The sequence below is a fragment of the Netta rufina genome, assembly GCF_964035555.1.
Source record: "Netta rufina genome assembly, chromosome: 4".
NCBI classification, from domain to species: Eukaryota; Metazoa; Chordata; class Aves; order Anseriformes; family Anatidae; genus Netta; species Netta rufina.
In genome coordinates this window covers 49,355,334-49,378,629 of record NC_140127.1, presented here as the reverse complement: position 1 = coordinate 49,378,629, position 23,296 = coordinate 49,355,334, and the positions used below count along the sequence as shown (strand labels likewise).

The 23,296-nt window shown below is 42.8% G+C and overlaps 2 protein-coding genes across 7 annotated transcripts in view; one reads left to right on the top strand and one right to left on the bottom strand.

The window, feature by feature from the left end:
• Positions 1-4,245, top strand: part of FIP1L1 (factor interacting with PAPOLA and CPSF1) — a 43,537-nt gene extending 39,292 nt beyond the window's left edge. For all 5 annotated transcript variants that reach the window (XM_084286295.1, XM_084286294.1, XM_084286293.1 and 2 more), the window contains 2 exons: positions 3,068-3,205; positions 3,926-4,245. In XM_084286295.1, coding sequence (XP_084142421.1) covers positions 3,068-3,205; positions 3,926-4,073 — 286 coding nt within the window. In that variant the 3' untranslated portion in view covers positions 4,074-4,245. The remainder of the gene's footprint in view (positions 1-3,067; positions 3,206-3,925) is intronic.
• Positions 4,246-5,725: 1,480 nt separating this feature from the next.
• LNX1 (ligand of numb-protein X 1) overlaps positions 5,726-23,296 on the bottom strand; it is a gene marked incomplete at both ends in the record, with an annotated part of 62,269 nt that continues 44,698 nt past the window's right edge. For both annotated transcript variants that reach the window (XM_084286798.1, XM_084286799.1), the window contains 5 exons: positions 5,726-5,861; positions 6,600-6,758; positions 13,512-13,728; positions 15,106-15,283; positions 20,860-20,994. In XM_084286798.1, the coding sequence (XP_084142924.1) occupies positions 5,726-5,861; positions 6,600-6,758; positions 13,512-13,728; positions 15,106-15,283; positions 20,860-20,994 (825 nt within the window). The remainder of the gene's footprint in view (positions 5,862-6,599; positions 6,759-13,511; positions 13,729-15,105; positions 15,284-20,859; positions 20,995-23,296) is intronic.

The window sequence follows — 23,296 nt, the reverse complement described above, 5'->3', positions numbered from 1 at the left end:
CCGGGCGCAGGAAAGCTGCTTTTCCATGTAGGCACACGCCGAGATTACTGCAGTGCTGTCCTCTCCTGCGTGCGTGTGCTGTGTTACAGGGTCAGTTTTGGGGGAACTGACGACCAATCTAAACATCTGTTTCTCGGACAGCTTGATGGAAGGCCAGAAAGGAGCCTGGTCATTCAAGGGTGCTTGAAATGAACCTTAATAGCTTCCAGGCCTAGAGAAATCTCTGTGCTGCTGCCAGAGTTATCTGCAAAGGAGGGGGAAGAGCAGGCCTCAACTTTTTTATGTGACTAAATTATCCACCATCTGTAGCAAAGCTGTTGCCACATGGCCGTGTAAGAAAATGGGAGGCCCTTAACTCGCATAAGTTGGGTTGGGAATCACAGAGGAGGTGGGAGAGGTTTAAGAAAGGCAGAACATGCAGACACACTGCTTTTTGTTTTGTTTTAAAAAAAGGTTTATTTTCAATTTTGTGTACTCTAAAAAGCTGCAAGGAAGGAAGAGAATGTGAACTATTCTAGAGACAGCACGGATGCGGTGCTTTTATTTAAATCCCCTTTGTTTAAACTTAAGCAATCCTGTTGTGAGATTGGAATAAGGATTGTCTTTAGCATTTTATTGCTCAGAAATGACTGCTTTATATGTTGTTAGCAGTTCTTTTCAAGATTAAAAAAAAAAAAAGTGAATTGCTTAAAATTAAAAAAAAAAAAAAAAAAGAGATTTTGGTGATACTAACAGGGTAAAAATCATGCGGTTTGAAAATGAGCCTGCAGTTTTCTGTTTCATTCCACCTTTGCCCTGCTGTCAGATGAAATTGTGCATTTTCACAATGTATCTCATTCTCTGTTCCCTTGAGAAAAGGCTGTGTTTTCTGACAGTGATCCCTTCTGCAAAGAGTACGTCTTTTTTTTTTCTGTTTTGATAGTTTCACATCAGTTAGTTACTCATGAAAATGAAAAGTTCAGCATTTGATTGATAGCTTACTGTTTTATGGTAGTTCTTTAGTAATTTAAAATATATATTTCTGAGGTCATGAAAACCAATAACCCGGTGCAGCGGAGCAGACTAGGGTCTGTTTGGCTAGAAAAAAGCTTTATAGGAAAGGACTTGGTTTCCAGGTGGACCACAAACTGAGCGGGACTCAGCGCTCTGTGTGCAATAAACATCAAAATGCAGCGAGCTGCAATAGTTACGAGGTCTGTGAAATCTAAGAAATGATAGTGACATCTGTGCCGCTATCACAAAAGTGTAAGTGGAAGAACTTTTTAACTGGGGGGTGACAGAGCCCTGGCACAGGCAGCCCAGAGAGGCTGTGGAGTGTCCTCCTTGGAGATCTTCAGAAGCCGCCTGGACGTGGTGCTGGGCAGCCAGCTCTGGGTGGCTCTGCTGGAGCAGGGGTGGGACCAGGGGGCCTCCAGAGAGCCCTGCCAGCCTCAGCCGTGCTGTGATCTGTCACAAGCATACTTTTGAGGATCAGCTTACTCTCAGATGTGTGGTTGGAAGTGCAGTTAGGATTTTATACTAATGTAGTCATTAATCAGTGCAGTCGTGTTACTTGGTCATAAGTCGTAACTTCGAGTTCCTCAGCAATAGCTGTAGTTTCCTGAATTTGGTATGTGAATATTTTTAATGTCTCCTAGAAAATCTGGAGTTTGAGTTTTGTTTGATGCTTCTCTACACTGTTCTAAATCGCTAATTTGTAATTCTTGATTTTTGCTTCATGATAGAATCATACAAAATTTCATAGAAAGACCAGTGCTGTTGCTTCAGACATCTCTCCCCCTTCTCTGAGTTTTTATGCATCACTATAATGATCATTGATGTAATTCTTACCTGGGAAATGGCCACTAGGTCCAAATTATGGCCGATAAAATCATTTTGGTTTAAACCCTCACTGCTGCAGGGCATGAGAAATCTCTAGAGGGGAGCTGTTCTCCTTGCAGGATCTGTCTGACTTGTTCTGCAGAGCTTTAAAGGTTCTGCTGCTGTCAAGGACTCGTGAAGAGACTTCATCTAATGGTAAATGTTGGCAAAGAAACATGAAGAAAAGCAAGAAACACTTGGCTTTTGTCAGCTTAATAGTATCTAAATTGTTGCTCTAATTGCTACCTTGGAAAGCCTGGTTATGTTGTACCTGTCTTTAGGACTTAGTAAGGATCTTCCAAACCACTATTACTGCAACTATTTATATATTACATGAAGTCTTAGTTAATTTTTATTGAAGTCTAGTTGTTAAATTATATTTGGGTACTATATCTGAGTAGGAATATCTTGGTAGAGAAAAAGATGAAGCGAGCCTTTTCATGCAGTGCTAATGCAGAGTGCGAGTGGTTTTAGCTAACAACCATTACTACTCTTTTATTTTTTAAATTTCACTGAACTTTTAGAACTGTCCTTTTTATCAAGACAAAGTATGAAAATAGATTCTGAATTAAAGGCTTGAAATTCTTGTATAGCCTGTAGTATTTAATTTTCTTACTAGCGTTGTGGCAGGGCAACACACAGAGTAATCCTAGAGAGGAGTGGAGGACAGCATTGGCATCGTAGAGAAATTAACGTAAAAAGCCACCCAAAACACACCATATTTTACTGTCCATTTCTTTGCACCTAGTGTTTCCTTTCTTGAAGCAGATATAAGGAAATAGATCAGTGGTACCAAAAATATAATTCAGTTTACTGAATTGGCTTGTAGTAGGCAAAAGGTGGGCTGATGAGTGCTGAGCATTGCACACACTAACCCGGAAACATTACTGAAGTTTACGTAGGATTGTACTTCATTCAGAAACAGGTTTAAGCTAACTTCTTGATAACTCCAGTATAAATTTAATCGGACACTTGCATTCTTCTTGCCTTCCATTTTTATCAAACAATCCCTTTTCCCAATGATACCATATACCAGACTTCTATGGCTAAGATAAAGAGCTTTAGTATACCTTTAACACACGTTAAAGAAGCAACTTTAAGATGTTTGTCATTTATTTCAAGAGCATGTGAGGATTTATTATTAAATGTATACGTATATATGCTGTTTAGTGTTACTGTCCTAAAAAGCCAATCTTCTTTTTACCAGTGATGAAGAACGATACAGATATAGAGACTACGCAGAAAGAGGCTATGACCGCCATAGAACAAGCAGAGAGAAAGATGACCGACACAGAGAGCGGAGACACAGAGAGAAAGAAGAGACTAGACACAAGTCATCTCGAAGGTTTGATTTTTAATAGGATACGAAAGACTTTTACCAGCTTAAAAAAATAAATTTTTAAAAGAACCCCAAACAAACTGGAGTTTTGTGGAAAGGCTGTAAACACTTAGATGTACTACTTACTTGGAACAAGTCTGCCGTATAAAATGTGGACAGACAAAAAGCAGTGTTGGCCTTGGGTAACTGCATATTGATTAATGAGTGTGACAGTCTTAGCTAGTGAGCAGAAGTGAATTTGGGGAAAGAAGTATAAAGTGGTGGGTCAGAAAGAGGCAGAGTGAAGCTGACATTCAGCAGCGTTAACACAAGAATTCAATGATTCTTACAAAGTAAAATAACCCTTATGCTCACTCTGCAGAAATGGTTCAACTTTTTCAGTTAGAAATAAAGGTTAATTCAGGGGAAGGGGATCAGTAAGAATGTTAAATCCTAAGGATGCCAGTAGTGATGTGACATTGCTAATAATACTGCTGTTAGAATATGGGTTACAAATGTGGAAAGTTACTCAAAAATCCCAGTAAAAAAATGGGGGACGTGTAGAGGTATGTACCATTACATGAAAAATTGCTTGATTCTGACATCCAACTACTGTATGGGACAGAACAGAAGCAGGTGCCTGTTTTCAAATAAGAATGCAAAGGCAGGTTTTCTGCACGGTGTAATTATATGGGGCCTGCAGTTTCATGCAATTGCTTAAGGTGTATTTTCCCTCTTTTTATTTAGTAACAGCAGACGCCGCCATGATAGTGAAGAAGGGGACAGCCACAGAAGGCACAAACACAAAAAATCCAAAAGAAGCAAAGAAGGAAAAGAAGCCAGCAGTGAACCTGCTCCTGAACAGGAAAACACTGAAGCTGCCCCTGCGGAATAGGCTTGTGTGATTTTTGCCTATTTGCATATATATTAGTGCCGGAAATAGATTACTATAAATCTTGTTATTTTTCTGGGTATTAAAATAATTTCCTCTTAATCTTGTTCTGTTAGTATGAAATCGAAGGTTACTTGGTTGTTTTTTTTGAAAATAAAAGAATAAATTTTTCAGGTTAAGATTCCTGGACTGACTTTGTCTTTTAAGAAACGTCGAGAAAGTATCTTGCATCTAGAGGCTTATGCTCTTTCAACGTATGTAGGGATTAAACTCTTTGTATTAAATTGTCTCCTTTTTCCATAAGCCAGTGGGAAGGTCATTCTTTTGCTGGCTTTAGAAGCAGTGTGCATTCACTTTGTTATACACCAACATCTGGAACAGTGTGAGTTTAACATAGCTTTTGGAGGTCATATTTGAAAAGGTCATCCTTTATACTGCAGGGACAGGCAGAAATTGCAGAGTCTTCAAGAACTTCATGCTGAATTATAATGAAAAAATTAGGGAAGGGGGAAAGGTGCTGACTGTTGTTAGTCCAGTGGAACACTGAGTTTGGTGATCACACACTTGGTAATTATGTCTGGTTTGTGTGGGTGCATAAGGAAGACTTAAGCTGGATAATCATCCCTGCTGCTTTTCAGTGGCTTAAGAGAAAGTTCAGTTCAGTCTTTGTTCTGGGGGACAGCTGTTACTAACGTGATAAAGGTGAACGAACATAGCCTCCTCACATTGCTAGCTTTTGAGAAAAAATAAGACTGAAACATAGATAATCTGCAGAGAAAGGCAAAGAACTATTTTAAGAAAAAAGTAGTAAGTCCATTATCACTTTCAGATTTCCTTTTTCTAGCACAGCGTTGTGAGATTGGCATGGCAGTCCTGCAGAAATGACACTGCCTCATCAGGGTGCTTGATGATATTAGTAGGGTGCAGTGCACTTAGTTAAAAACGATAATTCTGTATGAATTTATTCATTTTATATTCTATATAAAAATCCTTGATTTAATAGTATTAGTCAGAATCCAACAGGGAGACCAGTTTGTTTGGTTTTGAATGAAAATAATGTCTGTACAAGTACACAGTTACAGGTATTTTTAATAATTTTAGAAATGTAGTTCACAGTTTTACAGACTAACAAACAGTACTTGAAAGTCTTGAAAATACCAGCTTCATGCTGACCATGAGAAAGGTACACATAATCAAAGTGCTATTCGTGTGTTGGATAAAAATCTTCACCTGATTTTTGCAATTGGAAAAACTGCAAGGATTTTTTTCATAAATTATTCAAGGATTTCTTTTTATAAATCAAAATAAAGTGGGTGAGCAGGAGTTGCTGCTCCCTAAATTCCATGATTATTGTAATGCATTAAATATATATATATATAAAAAAAAAAAAAACAAAAACAAAGCAAAACACAAAAAAGCTTGAGAACATGGGGAAGGAAAGAAGTCTGTAGCTTAAATCACTCTGAAGTGATTCTCTGATGTCTCCTTGCTTTGCCTAAACTCGACTTTTCTTGACATGCAGGTTGAAATTTCCCAAACCTTTTCATTATAAACACGCATTTGACCCACAAAAAGCAAACTGGCCAACATCTGTTTCTGTTGTTTCATTTTTTTCTTTGTTAAGTTTCTTCTTGTATTCTCCATGAAGACTCATTTTATAAAAAAGTGCCAGGCCAGGAAACAATTGTGAGAGTAATTTTTCCTTTCAGTTCTTTGAGCATCCTCGCCAAGCAGGCATGCATCATTCCTGATGTGTTCCTGCCATTGACAGCAAGGAGGATATCACCGCATCTGAAAAAGAAAAGGTAAATAGGAGAAAATTCATCAATGTGACTTCTTATCTGAAACACTAGCAAATAACAAAGCATGCCCTTAAGTTGTGAGGAAGGGGTAGAAGCGAACAGCACTATTCCTTCTCAGCTCACCACAGTTCACAAATAAGGGAACAGAACAGGTGAAAGTAGTTTAGTGTTCACGCTTTTCCCTCCTTTTCTTTGTAAGTATAATTAATTAAATATATTTCAAGGAAAATAGGTTATAATTTATTCAGCTGTGAATGAGCTATGTTCTAAACAAAGAATTTTTAAGACATCTTTACTGATAGGTTTCCTACATCATTCTGCATTTTACTGTCTTAAATTATATTGGTGTTTGCAGGGAAGTTAGGTTTGGATTTTTTTATTATTATTATTTTTTAAGCTGGGGATATGGAGAAGATTGCCTGTGCTGACATTCTTTTCATGACCCCAGAAATAGTACTTACACCAGCAACTGCTAGACATCAAAAAATATCCTACAATGAAAGTAACTCTGTTAAAGTTCAGGGCACTTGTGTCCTATTTACAGAGCTTAATTCTGTACTGCATTGAGCTCGCTATAAATTTTTAATGCACTAATATGTAGCATGCTTGTCTTCCTAATTATCTGTGATTCCTTTTTCCCCACTTACTGTGTACAAGTAAGCTTTATTTTTTGTTTAAAAATAATCTAGATGACTTAATTGAATGCTGCTACTTAGCAGATAATTACCTAATTCTTCCATCGTTATATGCTGGTGTTCCCCCAACAATGGATTTGATAAAGAATGGTTTGTTCCCAGTGTGTTCTTCGTAGCCTCCTACGATGCTGAAGCCAAGACTTCCGGATGTGTTTCTTCGTAATATGATTTCTTTGCAGCTGTACAAATACCTGAAAGAAACCGGTCTAATTAAATGTGTTATGGTTAACTTTGGATTCAAATGAATCATTAATGATGCATCTGCTTCTTAATATGCTCGTAGAGTGTTTCAGAGATATAAAGTAACACCAAAGCTCCACAGTAGTAAACACCTACAGTTTCCTTTTCTTTTGTAATGCTGCTTTCCACAGCCAGTTACGCTAGAAGTAAAATTACTGGCTAATCTTGGTTTTAAAATATTTACATGAAGGTGACAAAGCGAAACACTTCAACTGAGATTGCATTTAGTATTTGTAAGCTGCAGTTCCAGAAACTATACTTCATTTGCCTCAGACAATCCAGTGACTTGTTTTATGTTCTGGATAAGAGCCTTGTATGTGCTGTGTTTAATCATGTCAAAAGTAGCCAGGCATCTAGGACTGTGGTGCATGTCAAATCTAAAACAAAAATTTCAAGGCCAATGCAATGCGTCAGAATTACAGAAATCACGGAGATCACACAAAGAAGAGTACCCCTGGAAGAAGGAATCCTGAGCTTTGCTTGTCAAGTGGCATGGTAAGTTGCAAATAGAAGATGAGAAAAGCCCGTGCATCTCAGTCTGTGCTTTGGAGTGCTGAGTCTGCTGTCGAGAAGATAGCTTGTCCTCACTCCAACAATTAACGGTATTTTATGGTAAGTAAGGTGAAATCTGCCTCTCCTGCCTTTTGTCTTTTACATTTATGATACTGTAAATTATGTTAATTCAAAGCTTATCTGAAACAACCAATATGGGAAAGTGAGAGTAGTATTGTAATTAGACTCCTACACTTTGCATATGGCTCTCAGTACTTTGAACATCTATTTATTTTTTTTCCCAACCAATCATAAAAAAATGTAATTTCATTAGTTACAGAGCAACAGAATTTTCTGTCTTTAATACTTAACCCACTCATTGTTATCAGTTTGCCCAGGAATGACTGAAAAACCTGAAAACCCTTTCACTATTCCAAATCTGAAGTGGCAGCCTGGCCTTCAGCAAGCAACTGCTCTGAGCTCCATTCAGAAACTCTTCAGGTTTCTGAGAAACAGCTAACCCTTCTCCTGGAGAAGGATTAATAACCTTATCTTAAAGACCAATGTGACTAGCATTTTTACATTTTGTCAAATAATGTTTTTGCTCTGTTTCAGAGCAGAATTTTATAGCAATGCTCGATTAGTCCCTTGGGACCTATAATATTCACCTGCTGCCAGGATGGTAGGTATATAATATTTGCACAAGCACTCACTGGCTGCTAATGTAAGAAACAGGTGACGTTTGGTTCTGTCTTCAGCAGCCAGGCATTATTAGTTTACCATCTGTGGACTTTTTAAATGTGCAAAATCACTTAAGACCTCTGTGTTTGATGGTACTTATCAAGGTCATGACCAAGCAATGCCAGGATTCAGCCGGTAGTGCTATTACCTAGTGTTGGTTTTGCAGGGCAGGGTGCTCTGCTGCCCTGAATTATGTTCTTTGCCTTAAAGAGGACATTACCAAAACTGGGAGATGATAAACTAAATTCTGATGCCATAGGAAACAAATAGTCAAGCAGGTAAAGACATGAGAAGAAAACATCAAAGACGAGGCTTACATGCATCCTGTACAACATTCTGTAACTTCATTAGCTACATGGTCTCCATCAGGCTGGAAGGCATAAACGCATGCTTTCTATCAAAGAGTATACTACATTTAACTAAAATAGGCATGGTTTACTAGCATTACCATAGTTTTATGGTGTACCTAATTTCCAAGCCAAAAAGTACTTTAATGTGATGGTTGAGTTTCAGTTGCCCATTGCCCTTGCACCGTAAGCTGAATCAGAAGAAACTGATGTTCTGATGTTACAGAACATAAAATTTTAATTTATTTTAGGATGAATGGGGTACATCTAGCTCCAGTATCTTGATTAACCTTGAAATTAATTGCCAGTACAACACTGAGTGTTCCTCTGATCATCTGGTGATGTTGCTACTTTGCAGCTCTGCAGGGACCTGCCAGAGCCAGGCCAGGAAATTACTCCTACTCACCTGAAATCAGACCTGAAACCACCTTATCAGCAATAGCTGTCATCAGCACAGCTGTTTTGTTCTGGGGATGGATCCCCATGTCCTGACCCTGATCCCAGTGCCTGACCGAGGGGGCTGGCTGTAGGCTGCATTGACAGCAAGGGCAGCAGAGACCAGGAAGCAGGAGGAAAGGGGCTTTCCCCAAGGGTTTACATCTTAGTCATCTTAAGTTCCTGATACCCAAATTGGTAATTAAATATTCTAAGTTTAACTCCCTGAGTCTGTTTTGCCCACAGCAGTAATTGGTGAGTGATTTCCCCAGATTTATTTTGACTGAGTTCTTCCTCTCATTCCTCCTAAACAGCCAGGTCCAATCCATCACCTTGGGCATAGCTGGAGACTGACATGAGCTCATACATGAGCTGCTCATTAATGCTCTTGGAAATGTAAAAGGGATTCTGGGAGCCAGGCATGTGCAATGCCAAGCTACGTACCAGGCTGTTCTGCTTGCTGCAGTAGTTTGTATGCAAGCAGGGCTGCCTTGGCTGCCCAAGCAAAGAGCAGCCAGAAGAGAGGTATTTCATTTGGCTCTTTACAGCTGTGTAGTAATCAAGACAAGCTCAAAAGTGCCACAGAGAGAAAATGAAACAGTACTTGCGTCATCCAAAGATGCTTAGTGTGCTTGAGTAGATTATTTTTCCGTGGTAATGAACCTCCCCAGCCTGTGTGTTTTGACCCAGATAACTGCCGTAACCCACTAGGCTGCGAGTGGTCCAAAGCAAACCATCTTCTGTCTTGGAACAGAGCAGCTTGCGGCCCTCTGCCACTATCTGTACGTATTCCAGCAGTCAGAAAGCCGAGGACGAGGAGTAATTTATGTGTGAACTTGTCACAGATTCAAGCCTTGAGGATAAGCAGTGTCTAGACACAGGGTCCGATCCGAAGGAATACTACAACCGAGCAGCAATTACAGTTGCACAAGAAGTTTGAAATTGCCTATTTACAAGCAGTTAAATGCACAGTTCCTTCCTTCCCCTCGTGAAGGGTAAGTAACCTCACGCTATGGGAGTCAAAGCCAACGTGACTTCAGCAATAACAGGCTTCAAACCCGTGACACTTCCCCCCTGCCCTGTTACAGTATCTGGCAGAGGACGGGAGAGACATGTGAGAATTAGTACCGTCAGAGCCGGGAGGGAGTTAATTTGGGGGAGTTTCCCTCCTAGTCCACGTTTTAGATCCAGTTCTACCCCTGGTCTGCAGAACGACTCTGGCCTACCCCTGTCTTTCTCATCTCACTTCGCAGATGAACAAAAGCACTCATGTGAAGTACTAATGTTTGTAAATGTTATGACAGGATGATCTATAAAGTATTTTTAAGTGCTAGCTGGGGGAAGGAAACATGAGGAGAGAAAAAGGAGAGCGGGAAAACAAGCTAGAGTAGGAGAAACATCACAGGGCTGGGGAAATGCTTTTCACCAGCTGCTATGCATTATTTTCTTTGTGCATGCTTAACAACATTTCCCTCCAACAATAAACGAGACCTGTCTTCCTCAACAACAAACAATTAAATTAGCTACCCTGAAATAAGGCTCCAGGCTGGAATGCTTAAGTTTCTGCATCACTGTTTCCTACCGCCTCCCAGCCCACAGCCCCCCTGCGCCTGTGCAGTCCAAGTTTTGACAGATGTCAGATGCACATGTGCGTCTATTTTATAACCACCCCGCACTGGAGTGTACTACAGAAAGAACAGAGGAGTTGTTTATGTACTATCAAACCATAGAAAACTAACCAGGGCCAATTTTGAGATCACCGAAACTCAAGTGAGTTCCACAAACGTGAAATTGTGCAAGACAGCATTTCCAAGGCTTTGAGCGTTGGTGCGAGGAGTCAGATAACCTGTCTAGATGATTCTGCTACTACCAACTTGATTCAGAAATATAGGTCCTTAAAACTCTGTGCCTCTCATCTACGTCCATCTCTGTAATACATGTGCAACTCCTGTACTAGTACAAAAGTAGCCTGTTTCCCAGAAATAGGCATTTACAGTATGCCAGCCTCCAAAGTAAGGAAGCTACCTTCCTCTAATCACATAGAAAAGAAGCTAACATCAACAGGAGCCACTTCATCAGTTGTGGACGGGGATCTGGAGGTATCCTGTAGGGTTTCGCTTATCTCAGACAGCACATCTTATAGGCCTGTGCTTCACAGGATTTTCATCAAAACTGTTTTTTTGAACACGGAAGAAATCTTGCCTTTTCTATTTGTTCAGTTTTTCTTATGTAGGCATGCCCCATCCATCTTCACAAGTACCTTGCATGACCCTATGTAGCGATAGCCTTTCCTACAGCCTATCTGTATTGATTGCTCTTAGACTCAGGCACCTAGGAGCAGTCCCTCTGGAATTTGGGATGGTTTTACTGTCATCATGGTGGTTTTAATTAAGGTAGGTGAATCATCAGCCTTCCCGCCCCACGGCTGCACACAAGGCAACCTTAACTGAAGCACCTTAACCTTTACCAAGACAGACCTGTCTGAAGTGCATGTGGACAGAGAATCACTTTCTGTAGCAGCATGGAAAAAAACCTGTGAGACTTCTGGAAATACCTTGAGATCTATCAGGCTGTGATCCTTGCCAAAAGCAAACTGAAGGACTGATAGGGAAAGGTTAAATGCTCAGACTGGGGGGAAATGAGTTAATATGACACACGTTCTAGTGAGGGAACTTGCTGAAGGACTTCCAGATGTCTGGTGTGGGCCCTGGAGGATCAGTACAACAGTATGAGGGTAAGAGCATTCACGCTGAAGAAGAACGAAGGCTCCGATTGTATCTAATGAGCAAATCCAAATCTGATCCTCGTGCTCTGTGTGAATCAACTAGCCACTACCAAGGATGAAGCACGCCTTTGTCACTGTCACATCTGATCAGTTCTGGTCCCTCAGTCTGGCAGTCGGACCCGCATGCTGGCCCGGCATACTAATCCCCTGCTTGGGTCTGGCAGAGAAGGGCCGCACTGTGCCTGGCATCGCAGCTGGGGATACGATTACAATCAGCTTCCTGTTCTCAGACTTGCTGACATTGGGGCTAATTTTCCTTCAGACTGAATAGGTGGGAATGGCTTCACACATGCAGACGTGGAAGAGAGGATATGGCGAGCTTAGATACTGCTTTTCCTCTCACACTTCAAAGCTGTACTGAGGGATGAGAAAATTGGGTGCGAGTCTGCAGCATTGTGGAGTTGTGTCATACATCTCAGTCACCTCACTGAGGAAATACGTCCTTTGGGTGGCTCTGGGTAGGAGATGAAGACCAGGCAGCTCAGGTTGTCTATACAGCAGAGCGAAGTAGTTGTGGTTACACAAGGCACAGGCAGGGTCCAAGTGCTTGTGCCCATCTAGCAATGGATGGTGACTGAAGGCAAGATCAGCACTGCAGAGTTCAGCATCCACGAGGCCTAGCCTGCTCGCTTCCTCTCTGCTGGGAACAATACCCCTGCCTTCGTGTTGGCACACCCAGGAGTGCAAAAGCAGTAAGCAGGAATGGGGATCTCACTAGGCCTGCCTTTCCGAAGGGGCACTAGCTGGGAGTTCACCATTGCCTGGGGTTGCAAGCTATAGACCATCAGTTTATTGCTTTTTTCACAGGAATAAAAACATTGGCCTCTCCACTGGAGGAGGAACCTCTCATCTGTGGTGGTCAGACACACAGACATCCTGCTCCTGCAGCACTTAAACACATGTTACAGTTAGCTCCAGGCCAGGCCCCAAAACACATCTGTGTGAGGCACATTTGGCTGTCACAGCAGACCTTGCTGCAAGGTGAAGAAGCTCAAAATGGCTCAGGCCAGAAAGAGGAAGAGCATCTAACCTGCTGTGTGAGTGCAGGGAACGAAGACGTCCTGAATCTGTGCCTGTAAGCAAAAGCCCACCTATTTTGCAGACTATTTTCTTCACAGAAGAAAAAGAGACTTTCTGAGACGATACTGGCTTTAGGATGAAAGGGTGAAAATAGCTAGTAGGCTAAATTTTTCTTTCCTTGAGGCTGGGGAAGGCAGTTCCCCACCGGAGTGATGCTAGCCTTGTGTATCCACAGACTCAGAGCACATCCTCAGTTAACGCTTCACGAAATGTCGCCGAAGCTGCAGGTATCTGCTGCGTGCACCAAGCGGGAAAGAAGTTCACCACATGTGATGTGGCTTTCATTATCCCTACTGAAACAACAACACAGCTGCTTCCTGGATGTGACAAATGTACTCCTTTCGGTCGGGGGTGGGGTGAAGAGAGGTGATTTGGAGATACTGGCCAACTGCACGCACTCTGTAACTTCTGGGTAAAATCAAGCAACTGAGCAGCATTTGGTGAAGGAGAATTCATGGCTGTGCAGCTAGGGAGCAGCAGGGGCAGCTCTGCCTTCTGCAGGGTGGTCGAGCCAAGGCCTCGGTTTAACAAGATCCTGTATCCATATAAGCTTTTCCTTTCACTCCCTATGTGCCAGATAAATTTTCAGGACTGGAACAATTCAGGATACTTCCCTCCCTTGCAAGAGGATCTGCGTGTCTATTTTTCCATGTACACATACCCACTTACAAAAGGGAGGTATTTAGAGGAAAGACTGTGACAGAGCCTGGATTTAATTAAGACGTCAGTGCAATGAATCAAGCCAAAAGGGAGAAGGACTGCCAGAAAACATAAATCTTTCCTCCCACTCCCCTTCAGGGGGAGGACAGGATTTCTGGACTCACCGGGGCAGCCCCAGCCACATCACCCAGGAAGGCGACCACTCGCTGCTCTCGGCGGCCTCGGGGGGTGGATGGCGGCTGCTCTCCTCCTGGCCATCACACGCCCTCATCTCCAGGGCTTTGAGCACCACCGAGGAGCTGGTGTTTTTCAGCAGGGCGACGGCATCTGTCCGGCTGACCCCCGTCAGGTCGATCCCATTCACGTTCAGGAGGATGTCACCTGTGATGAAAAGGGTGATTGAAAACTCTCTAGAAAAGTTTCTAAGACACATCCCCAGCAATAGCACGCAAAATCCAGAGCCGAGAGCTTGCTGTCTGATGAGTCTGCTGATGGCACAGTCTAATCCACTAACTGTGACTGCCTTTGCAGGGGGATACCCCACACCAAAGCCAGGGTGCTCTTGCTTCACCCCATCTGCGTCTTCCTCAGGCCATGGGCTGTGCCCTCTAGCTGCCCCAGCATCTCTAAGTGAACATTAACCTCTCCTCATGGCCTGCCGAGGCAGGCAACAGTCTAAAGGCTGCTCAAAACCCTGGAGGCTGATGGTGCTGTTATAACATCACGTATTCATTTGTTTCTAATTTTATCAAATTAACCAGGCTGAATTTTCCATGCTGGGTGTCTGCCTCATGATGAATATATGTATTTTTTTGGAAAATGCAACCCACTGAGAGGTAGTTATTTCTCAGCAGGAGGAGAGGGGAAAAGCTGCTGGTTTGCTCCTGTTGCCATGTCATACGTGTTTGGATTAGAAACTGTAGCTCCTGCAAGGGGGATATCCATATGCATGCTGCTGCAGGCTCCAGGGGCAGGGCCAAACTTTTTCTGCCCCAGTTTCAACTGCCTCTGTGCTTTGAGGAGCAGGGTAAAAAGTCCTTTCGTGCACTCAGGAAGTTGCTCCAGCTTCTGGGCAGTGATTTGGGTGAAGCTGAGCACAGGCTCCTGGAGACATAGCTTCCGAGAACAGCAAGATCTTTCACCATTCCCCTGCTCTCTACCAGTTCCTGCAAAAAATGCTGATAAAATGTGCTCCTCATCTTACTTCAATGGCTTATTCACGTGGAGGAGGAGAAGCTATCAATGTCCCCACACAGTGTTACATCAAGAGCCAAATGAAGGCATGAAGACAATGTTTCTAGACATGATATTGAGACACAATGGATTAACATTGCTTCATGTGTGATGGGAATTCTGCTCCTCCTTTATCCCTTTTAAAACCCATAAATGATATGGCAACAAGCTCAAAAATTGACATAAAACAAAACAAAACAAACACCAAAACCACAACACTATGAATGTTGCATAACAAAGATTTCAGTAGTTAGGAGATGGTGGTGCAAGCCCATTTTCCTGTGAAAAATGATTTTGTTTCCTACCACAATATGTTTATATTCCCCTTCACAGAGATGGTTACTGCTGTGTATAGTACCTTTCCTAGTAGCTAACTTGAGACCCTCTAATCTGTCACCTACTAACAGAAATCTCTGGGACAGCCAAAGGCGTCTGGGTGCGATGCTTTTGTACTACCCCCCCCCCCCTGTTTTTCAAAGGAAGCCTTTGAATTAAAGCATGCTTTCAAACTCAGAGCGTTTTTACCTGTTTTTATCCTGCTGTCTCTGCTGATAACTCCTCCGGGTTCAACGCTTATCACATAGATAGGCAGATCCCATTCCCGGTTGGTTGCTCCGCCTGCTACTGTCATTCCCAGAGACTCCGTGTGATCTTTCCGGACAGCCACCACCTTCTCATGGCAGGTGACAGCATGAAGGGTGTTCTGTGATGGGGAAAACAAAACACACGCAGTGGGCATGGAGACCTCCCTGACAGCTTAGGCATTTTCTACTGAAGCAAATATTCATCAGGAAGTATCGAAGGAACACCAAAGCCCTTTACAAGTGTCTGCCACATCTTTCTGGGTGGCTGGCATAGCTCTCCCAAGGCTTAGGCTCTGTGGAGTCAGAGATGCAGCCAAAATAACCCATACTTTAGAGTCAGACACAGCTTCTACTGAACTCAGAAGCAGATTAGCAATGAGGCTAAGAGAACTATGAGCAGGTCTTTGAAATGTAAATTAAGAACACAATTTTCCAAAAGGAAAAAAAAAAAAAAAGAAAAAAAAGTGATTGATATGATCACCAGTATTGATATGATCACCAGTATCATAAACTATCAGTTTATGATCTGTATCTTACTGCTTGCAATCTGAACATCATCTGTATAGTTATGAGAAATGGTACACCTAGGTTAAAGGAATAAACCTGTTCGGACAGATGAGAAGACACAGACTTCATCTACTCTTCCATATTTCTGTTTCTGTATAAGATATTGGCTAGAACATGGTAGAAGAATGTGTATTTCAGTGAGAAAGATCTATAGAGAGTGAAGACCCACAGCTTCCGGGGTGCTCTTCCAAGTTCTCATGTTTGAGAGTTCACTCCGTGAGAGCCACCTCTGCTGTCTGAGGGCAGTCATCCTCTTGCTCCTGTCTCCAGATAGAGAGTGGTGGGTGTTACACATGCATCACTGGCCACACAAGCTAGTCTCTGAGCAAGGGTGAAACAAACTCACGGGTAACCTTGGGATGCACGGGGCACACAGCTTCAACACAGCCTGTGGACTTGATGGTACCTTTACAACCCATCCATTTCTAGCAGGAGAGCTTGAGAGGCAAGGGTGCTTCTCCAGAATGTAAATGTTAATTGCTTTGGCTTGCTTAGGCATGTCATAAGCTGTGCTCCAGGCACCAGCTCCTGAAGATCCTAGTCCCTCCTGCAGAAACCCTCTTGGAGCTGGAATAGACATGCTGCTAAATACATCTCAAATGTAGCCCCCTGCCCCCTTCTCATTCACAAGCGTGACCTCACATTTACAGTATGCAAAAAGAATCTATAAATCTCATTTAAAGCCACATTAAACTCTCCTAAGCAATCTGAGATCTCACAACGACATTCTATCTCAGTTCCTGGGCCAGCAGTGCAGAAAGAGGAGCAAGAAAGCCCATGGCTTCTCCCACTGTGACTATGAGGAAGGAAGAGAGCAGCAAGAGGCTTTTATGGGAATAGGAAGGAAGAAAAGAAGAGTGTCAGTGGGAATTATGCGGTGTGGGGACAGATACATGGAGGGCTTCTCTATACGTAGTACCAGTACAGCTTAATTTTCAGGGAAGCCACAGAGCTTCAGGAACAAAAGGGCAAAGAATTACATGAAAAAAAGATCCTCTCTTAGTCAGTGGGACAACAAGCAAACTGATATAGTAGTCTGGACATACTACCTGCAGAGCACTGGCACTGTGTCAGAGTAATCGGCTTTATGGCTTGCAACCGAACCTCAACGTTTCTGAAGGCTTTAAAACATTCTCTTTTAGAAGACTTAAGTGTTCTACTTCAGGTCATTTTAATCCTTCAGGAGATCACATTAATCTTCAAGGCTTACAGGTTTTAAACTTGGTAGCTCTAACTTTGTGCAAACTAAACATAATGTTTCATCTGTGTTTGTGCAAAATGCTGTCCTTTTTCCTCTGGAAAAAGAATGCCTTTCTACCAAGAAGCAGGCACTTTCTGCATCATGTGGGATAGGGGCACTACTAATTTTCACAAATATGTGGGTATGAAATTTTGTAAGAAAACATGAAGTTACAAGTAAGCTTGCAACCCTGAGCACTCAGAGCAATCCTGTTACTTATGCTATGTCCACCATGTCTCTGACTCCCAAAACACTGGCTGATAAATCAGCTAAGGCTTTGTTTTTGAGGACTCAGTGCAGAGACGAGCAGCTTTCAAAGTGGTGCTGACAAATTTTCCTGTTATATTTCAGTGAACAATTATATAAGTACATGTAGTTGTCTGCTGAAACATGCAAGATCAGTTTTCCTTTGAAGCCACTCTTCTGCATGTCATTTTTTACGTGAATGCAGATAGAAAGGAGTTAGGGCAACTTGGCCAAGGCGAAGGCCGTGATGAAAGCAAAGTAAAGCCTTTTCCAGTAAACACACGTAGAGCTTTCCTGGAGGTACTGCTGATAATGAGTAAGCCAGTTAAAAGGCAGTGTTTATCAGTGACTGCATTTCAGTGCATTCTCCTCCAAACAATTGTCCTTCTCTGTCATTCTGACATGAACTCAGAGGTTAGAAGAAAAACATAACAGTTCATCTTCTCCTTTTTACATTTTCTCTTTTGGGGGGGTATGTTTACTGTAAAATAAATATTTATGGCAGATTATCACAACATCAAAGCCACGATGTGTGCCTTGCAGGCAAAGGATGTGTCTGTGTCTGTTTGGAAGATGCATTTCACCTGAGGGCTAACCTGCTTGGATGGTCACAGAACATTGCTCAAGCAACAGGGCAATGGACTCGTTTAAATGCTTGGCAATTTGTCAAAAAGGAGCAAGAAAACAGCTCCAATTAAAAATAAGTGTTATTTAATTAATGGCAAAACTCCCGCTGACTTCAAAGAGATCAAATCTGGCTGGTTTCTACATTACAGCCCTGCTCAACAGCCTCTGCTACACACGCTAGTGTTTCTGATATCTTCTCTTTCTCGAATCCAGGCAGCAGCCAGAACAGTTTGGGCTGGACATCTCGTATCCCTGCACACCACAAAACGGCTTAACGAGACCCCGTATGGGAGCAGTCTCCCAGCACGCCATACAGCCCCCATCACTGCCACCACAGGAGGATGTCATTACAAACTGTCCTCCTCTCTCTGCTCTTGGTTGCGTGGCCCATTGCCATTGGCATTGGCCTGAAAGAGAGCCGACTTCTCGCTCCTTCCAGATGGAGGCAGGTTGTGGGGAGGGCAACGGCTTGGCCAAAAGCGATTCCTGAGCCATCGTCTGAACAAAGCGGCTGCTGAAAGGTTATTCTTGGCACCGAAGGCAGTGATGGCTTGTGAGCAGCTTGCAGCCCATGTTTATTCATGTGAGGGCTCAAAGAGAGGATTCCTGGCCTGCTAATATCACCTCCTAAGGTAGGGTCAGGGGCGGGGGGAAACACAATTAAAATTAATCAGAATCCAGGTCACTCAGCAATCTGTCTATCAACCACACATAATAAAGCAATCCCACTGATGGCAGCAGATTCACCAAACCACACACACACATAGCAAACTCCCCTGATGGTGAAATACAACCAGTGAGCACTGCCCTGAGTTTGAGCAAGAGCACATGCTGTGTTAGAACACTGTGCAGACCCTAGGCCTGCAAGCATTATTCCTGCTCTAATGCCTATTAAAAAAAAATAATATATATATATATATATATATATGTATGTATGCATATATATATATGTGTATACATATATATAACATTTTAAGTCTGCCAAAGCTTGGACTTTAAAAACCTTGAATTGCAAATGATGTTAAGTTAAACCTTCAGCAAAAAAATAAAAGCTGGAGATATTCAAACTGACATGCTTGTACCCTATAAAAGGGCAAATAACACTCCAGTAGTGATTGCATCAGCCCAAAATCCTACAGGGCCCGAAGCTACTCATGACCACTGGCTGTACTGATCTACTGATCTATTGCCAGTGCATCTTCTCTGATATAAGCTCTCCACTGCCCACACACCAAGCTAAAGCGAGATGGTAACAGCTCAGAGTTTTCTCTTCTGTCTCTGACCTTCCCTGGAAAGTGCCCAAATTGTGGCACTGGGCAGAAACCCACAGCAGGTTGCCTACTTACTTGCTTATGGAGCGTGTATGTCTTGTGGCAAACTGGAAATCCCCCTAAAAGCCACAACCTTTTCTTCAAAAGATGATTCATTAGCCTCAGGGGGATAGTTGCAAGTCAATAGTGGCCTTTCAATCCCACAGATCCCCCAAACAACATTGAATTTACCAATTTTCATCTAATACCTCTTGGTACAGGAAGAGAAAATGGGGATCTGGGGCAGTGTATGGAAAACAAGCCATGTTGCCAAATAATCACACGTGGTATCAATTAATCAGATCTCTGTGGTGGAGCTAGCAGGTGCTCCAAGCATCACTAGAAATCATATAGCAGCATCATGAGCTAATTGCTGTCCTACACATATCTCCCTAAGGAAATCATTACTTCATTAGGAAGTAATGTTTTGCAGATGCTTGATTAGTTGGGCACTATTTGCTACCGGCTAGTAGCTACCCAGCACCAGCTCTGCTCCATGGTTTAACCCCTGTTGATCCTTAGCAAGGGCTGGGGTTGTTTTTCCATGAAATCTCAAAACTAACAACAAAGATACACTGATATGTATATATATACTAGACATAAAAAACGTTGAATAAGTATAGTTTAATCAAACAAACAAACAAACCAGGGAGAAAGCAAAAGGAAACCTGCAGAGAATGGGTATCTTTAAGCTTTTATGAAATGCAGAGTGAGGTTTTCCTCCTGGCTGACAGCTGCACGCCCAGTCTGACAGCTGGTTCAGTCCAAAGGTCTCTTTAAGGACACTTCTTGCTGCCCATCAGGCAGGAGGGATTTAATCCAGCCCTGGCTTTCTTCCTTGCTCATGCCCCCTTGGTGTGGACCAGCTCATGAGGGTTTTGTGTTATGGTGACACTCAGAGTGATTAATGTAAATTAACCAGGCATATGACTTAAATTTAGTGCAATAAAGAAATTCAGCTCCTGAATGAATATTCTTACATACAGTAAAAAAATATGGTTAATCTGCTGTGATTACCCATGGTGTTAAATAAAAGCCACTTTCATTCATCACAATCACCTCCATGCAACAGCTTAACCTGGTTGAATTGGCAGTAGTCCTACTTAAAATTATGACTCTAGTAGATTCAGATTCATTTCTCTCAATGCAGACAAGTTTTTAAAACATGGAAGGGAGCTCCTAAATCCCCTCTGTCCCAGGCCCACACTCTTCTGTCCCTGTTCTCCTCAGCCCAAGGGCAAGACCTGGATCCCCAGGTGCTCGCAGGGGAGGCCACTCTGGCTATTTCTGCTGTAAAGATGCTGTCCCATGGGGCCACACAGCAGTGGCACAGTCAAACACAAGCCTCCCAAACCAACATGTTTGGTGGCCAAACCCATCAGACACTTGCTACGCTTGCCGTGGCCAGTGAGGACCTCCCAGCTGCAGCTTTCGAGCTGGGTCAGAGCATGGGTATCCAGAAACGAGCAGACCAATAATAACTGTAAATTTCAAGAAGCTTAAAGGAGTCTCTCAGATCGATCTATGAAAACTTCTGCCTGCAGACTTTGCTCCAGATAGAGGAGCCTCAGACAAGCCTGTTGTTTTCATTGGAGCACATCTCCCTGCGCTGACAAGATCCAGAAACACCACCGCAGGTCTCCAAAACCCCAACCACCCACCAGGTCCCCCTTTCCCATGGACAGAAGGATGGATGTGCTCTCACCTTGCAGGGGTTGTTCCTCTCGGCAGGACAGGGCTGGGGGCTGCTGCCGTAACCCCAGCCTGTTTCCTGCAGGATGTCCGGGGGCTGCTGCCGGGTCTGCCGTGACACCACAAAGTGAACCTGCTTCTCGCTGGCCTGCAGGAGGAGGTACAGGGTGAGTCCCAATCCCACTGTTTTGCCACAATAATCCCGGGTAAATCAACCAGGGACAGTTCACAAAACACAGATCCCATTTAAGCGTGGATGGGATTTCCCTCTCGCGTGGTCACGGTGACATAAAGCAGTAGCATCGGTTCAGGTTAATAAAATCCATAAAAATTTACTGCCAGCTACTTAAAACTTGAAAATCTGGTGTTAACCCTGAAAATTCCTGTCTGCCCCAGATCTGGCTGCAGCTAGTGATCCCACCCATGGTGGTGGGGTCGCTGAGCAGTCCTTGTGCCCACCTGTGTGCACCAGCACAGAGCAGCAACCTGCCTGCTACAGGAGAGAAGCAGACACCTGGAGCTGCTGCTCCCTATATTTAGTGCTATAATGAGGGATGTGCTTCAGCTTTGGCTGGTGAAAGTGGGGAATAAATGATGCAGCTGAGCCCACCTGCCTGCAAGTGTGACAGATGTAAGGCAGCTTAAAGAAAGGGATGTGGCACCATTTGGAGAAGTAAAATCCCCCTGTGCCAAAGCACAGAGAGAAAGAGTGAGCAGACACAAACGAGCCTGCAGAGTAATGGAATTTGGGGTGGGACGGTCGCCAAAACTCTCACTTTAGGAACAACAATTGAAAAAAAAAAAGAACAAACCTGAAATAAGCTCAAAATACTTCTGCACAACAGAGTCACAGTACTCACACATCTAGGAGATGCTGCAAGGCCTCCAATAAGTTATCTTTGCTCATTGCTTTCAGGTGCTCTGTGTGTGCCTTATATTGACCTTATTAGTTCTGTGTACAGGTGATTTTTTTTCTGCTATTGAACCAGTACTAGGGAGGCCACCCGTGTCACCAGAAGCAGATGGCTTAACTCTCCCCTCAGAGAGGTGCATATCAATCTGTTCAAGACAACGGTGGTGCAGTAACTGAGCGGAGAGGGAGGGGAATTCAGTGAGGTAAATCACGTATCTGTCATAAAGGCAAACCAACGGACTGAGCTGAAGGCCTCGAAGCTATAGGAACATACTCAGAAGATAAAAAATTCATCCTCTAATCTTCTTCTATCCAGGCTAGAGACCACAGTGCTGTGGCAGGTAGGAAGGACTCTTAAAAGCTGGTCTCCAAAGGGACTCCTGTCTGCTTACTTGCAGTTCATTTCCAAGGAAAAGCTCAGTATCTAACGTGGAGACCCCTGCAAGCATCTTCGGAGCCCCCGGGACATCAGACCTCCAGAGATGCTTGCTTGCACTGTTCCCCTGCTCGCTGGGGAGAGGCTCCAAGGAAAGCTGGCATTGAGCAAGCAGCTGGAAACCAAGCCCAACTCCAGTTGCACTATTGAAATCAAATCTCCCACAGACAATTAACAGAAGCTAGAGGAGGCCCCTGGGATTTTCATTTTTATAGTTCAGTTTGCCTTTTCTGTGGCTGTATTCAGTAGTACTAGCTGAGAATTATTAAAAGCGCTTTTGAAAATGTGACTACAGTTTAAAAAACTGTAAAGAAAAAAAAAAAAGAAAAGAAAAAAAAAACAAAAAACTACCTCTTCCAACTTCAAGCCTGAAGTCTGCACGTTCAGCCCATGCTATTTGCCAGAAAAACAATATCACAGTAAAAAAAAAAAAATAATGCACATTTCTATGTTACCTTACCAGTACTTTGGGGGACAATAGGTTTTTCCATCAGCAAATAAAATCTCCACAGCTTCATCACTTGGTACACAAGCACATATCAAAAAATAACTTGCTAGGTAATTTTACCAGATTTATTATTACCTAACATGAAATTCTGAACTCTAAGACTAGTATTTTTGGGTACTCATCTGGTACCCAAAAGTAGATTGATGTATCTAGGGAAAAATGAAACCACCCTAGTTTGTAGGATGGTTGAAATGTAACTGAACAATACAAGACTGAACCTCCTAAGGGCATATGACCCCCATGAAAATACAGTTTTCTTTAAAACAAACAACTTCAACTTACGCAACTTCTGTTTAAAACTCATCTGCTGCCACATGGTTAGTCTCAAAATTGGTTATTTAGAGGGAGGTTGTAAATGTGATTAATTCTCTGTAGACTGACTAGCAAAAGTTCAGCACAGTCTCTATTGCAATGTCACATTTGTCTCCAGGTCAGTTAAGTTGAGTAATTTCTCAGAAGTCCAGAGTGTTTTAAAAAGTTATCCAAACAAGACGACTAGCTTTTGTATTTACATACTTCCATACACAAACCCATTAACATTTCTACTGATCAGGATATTAATTGCTGCTTCATCCTGATCTCCCTCCCTCCTT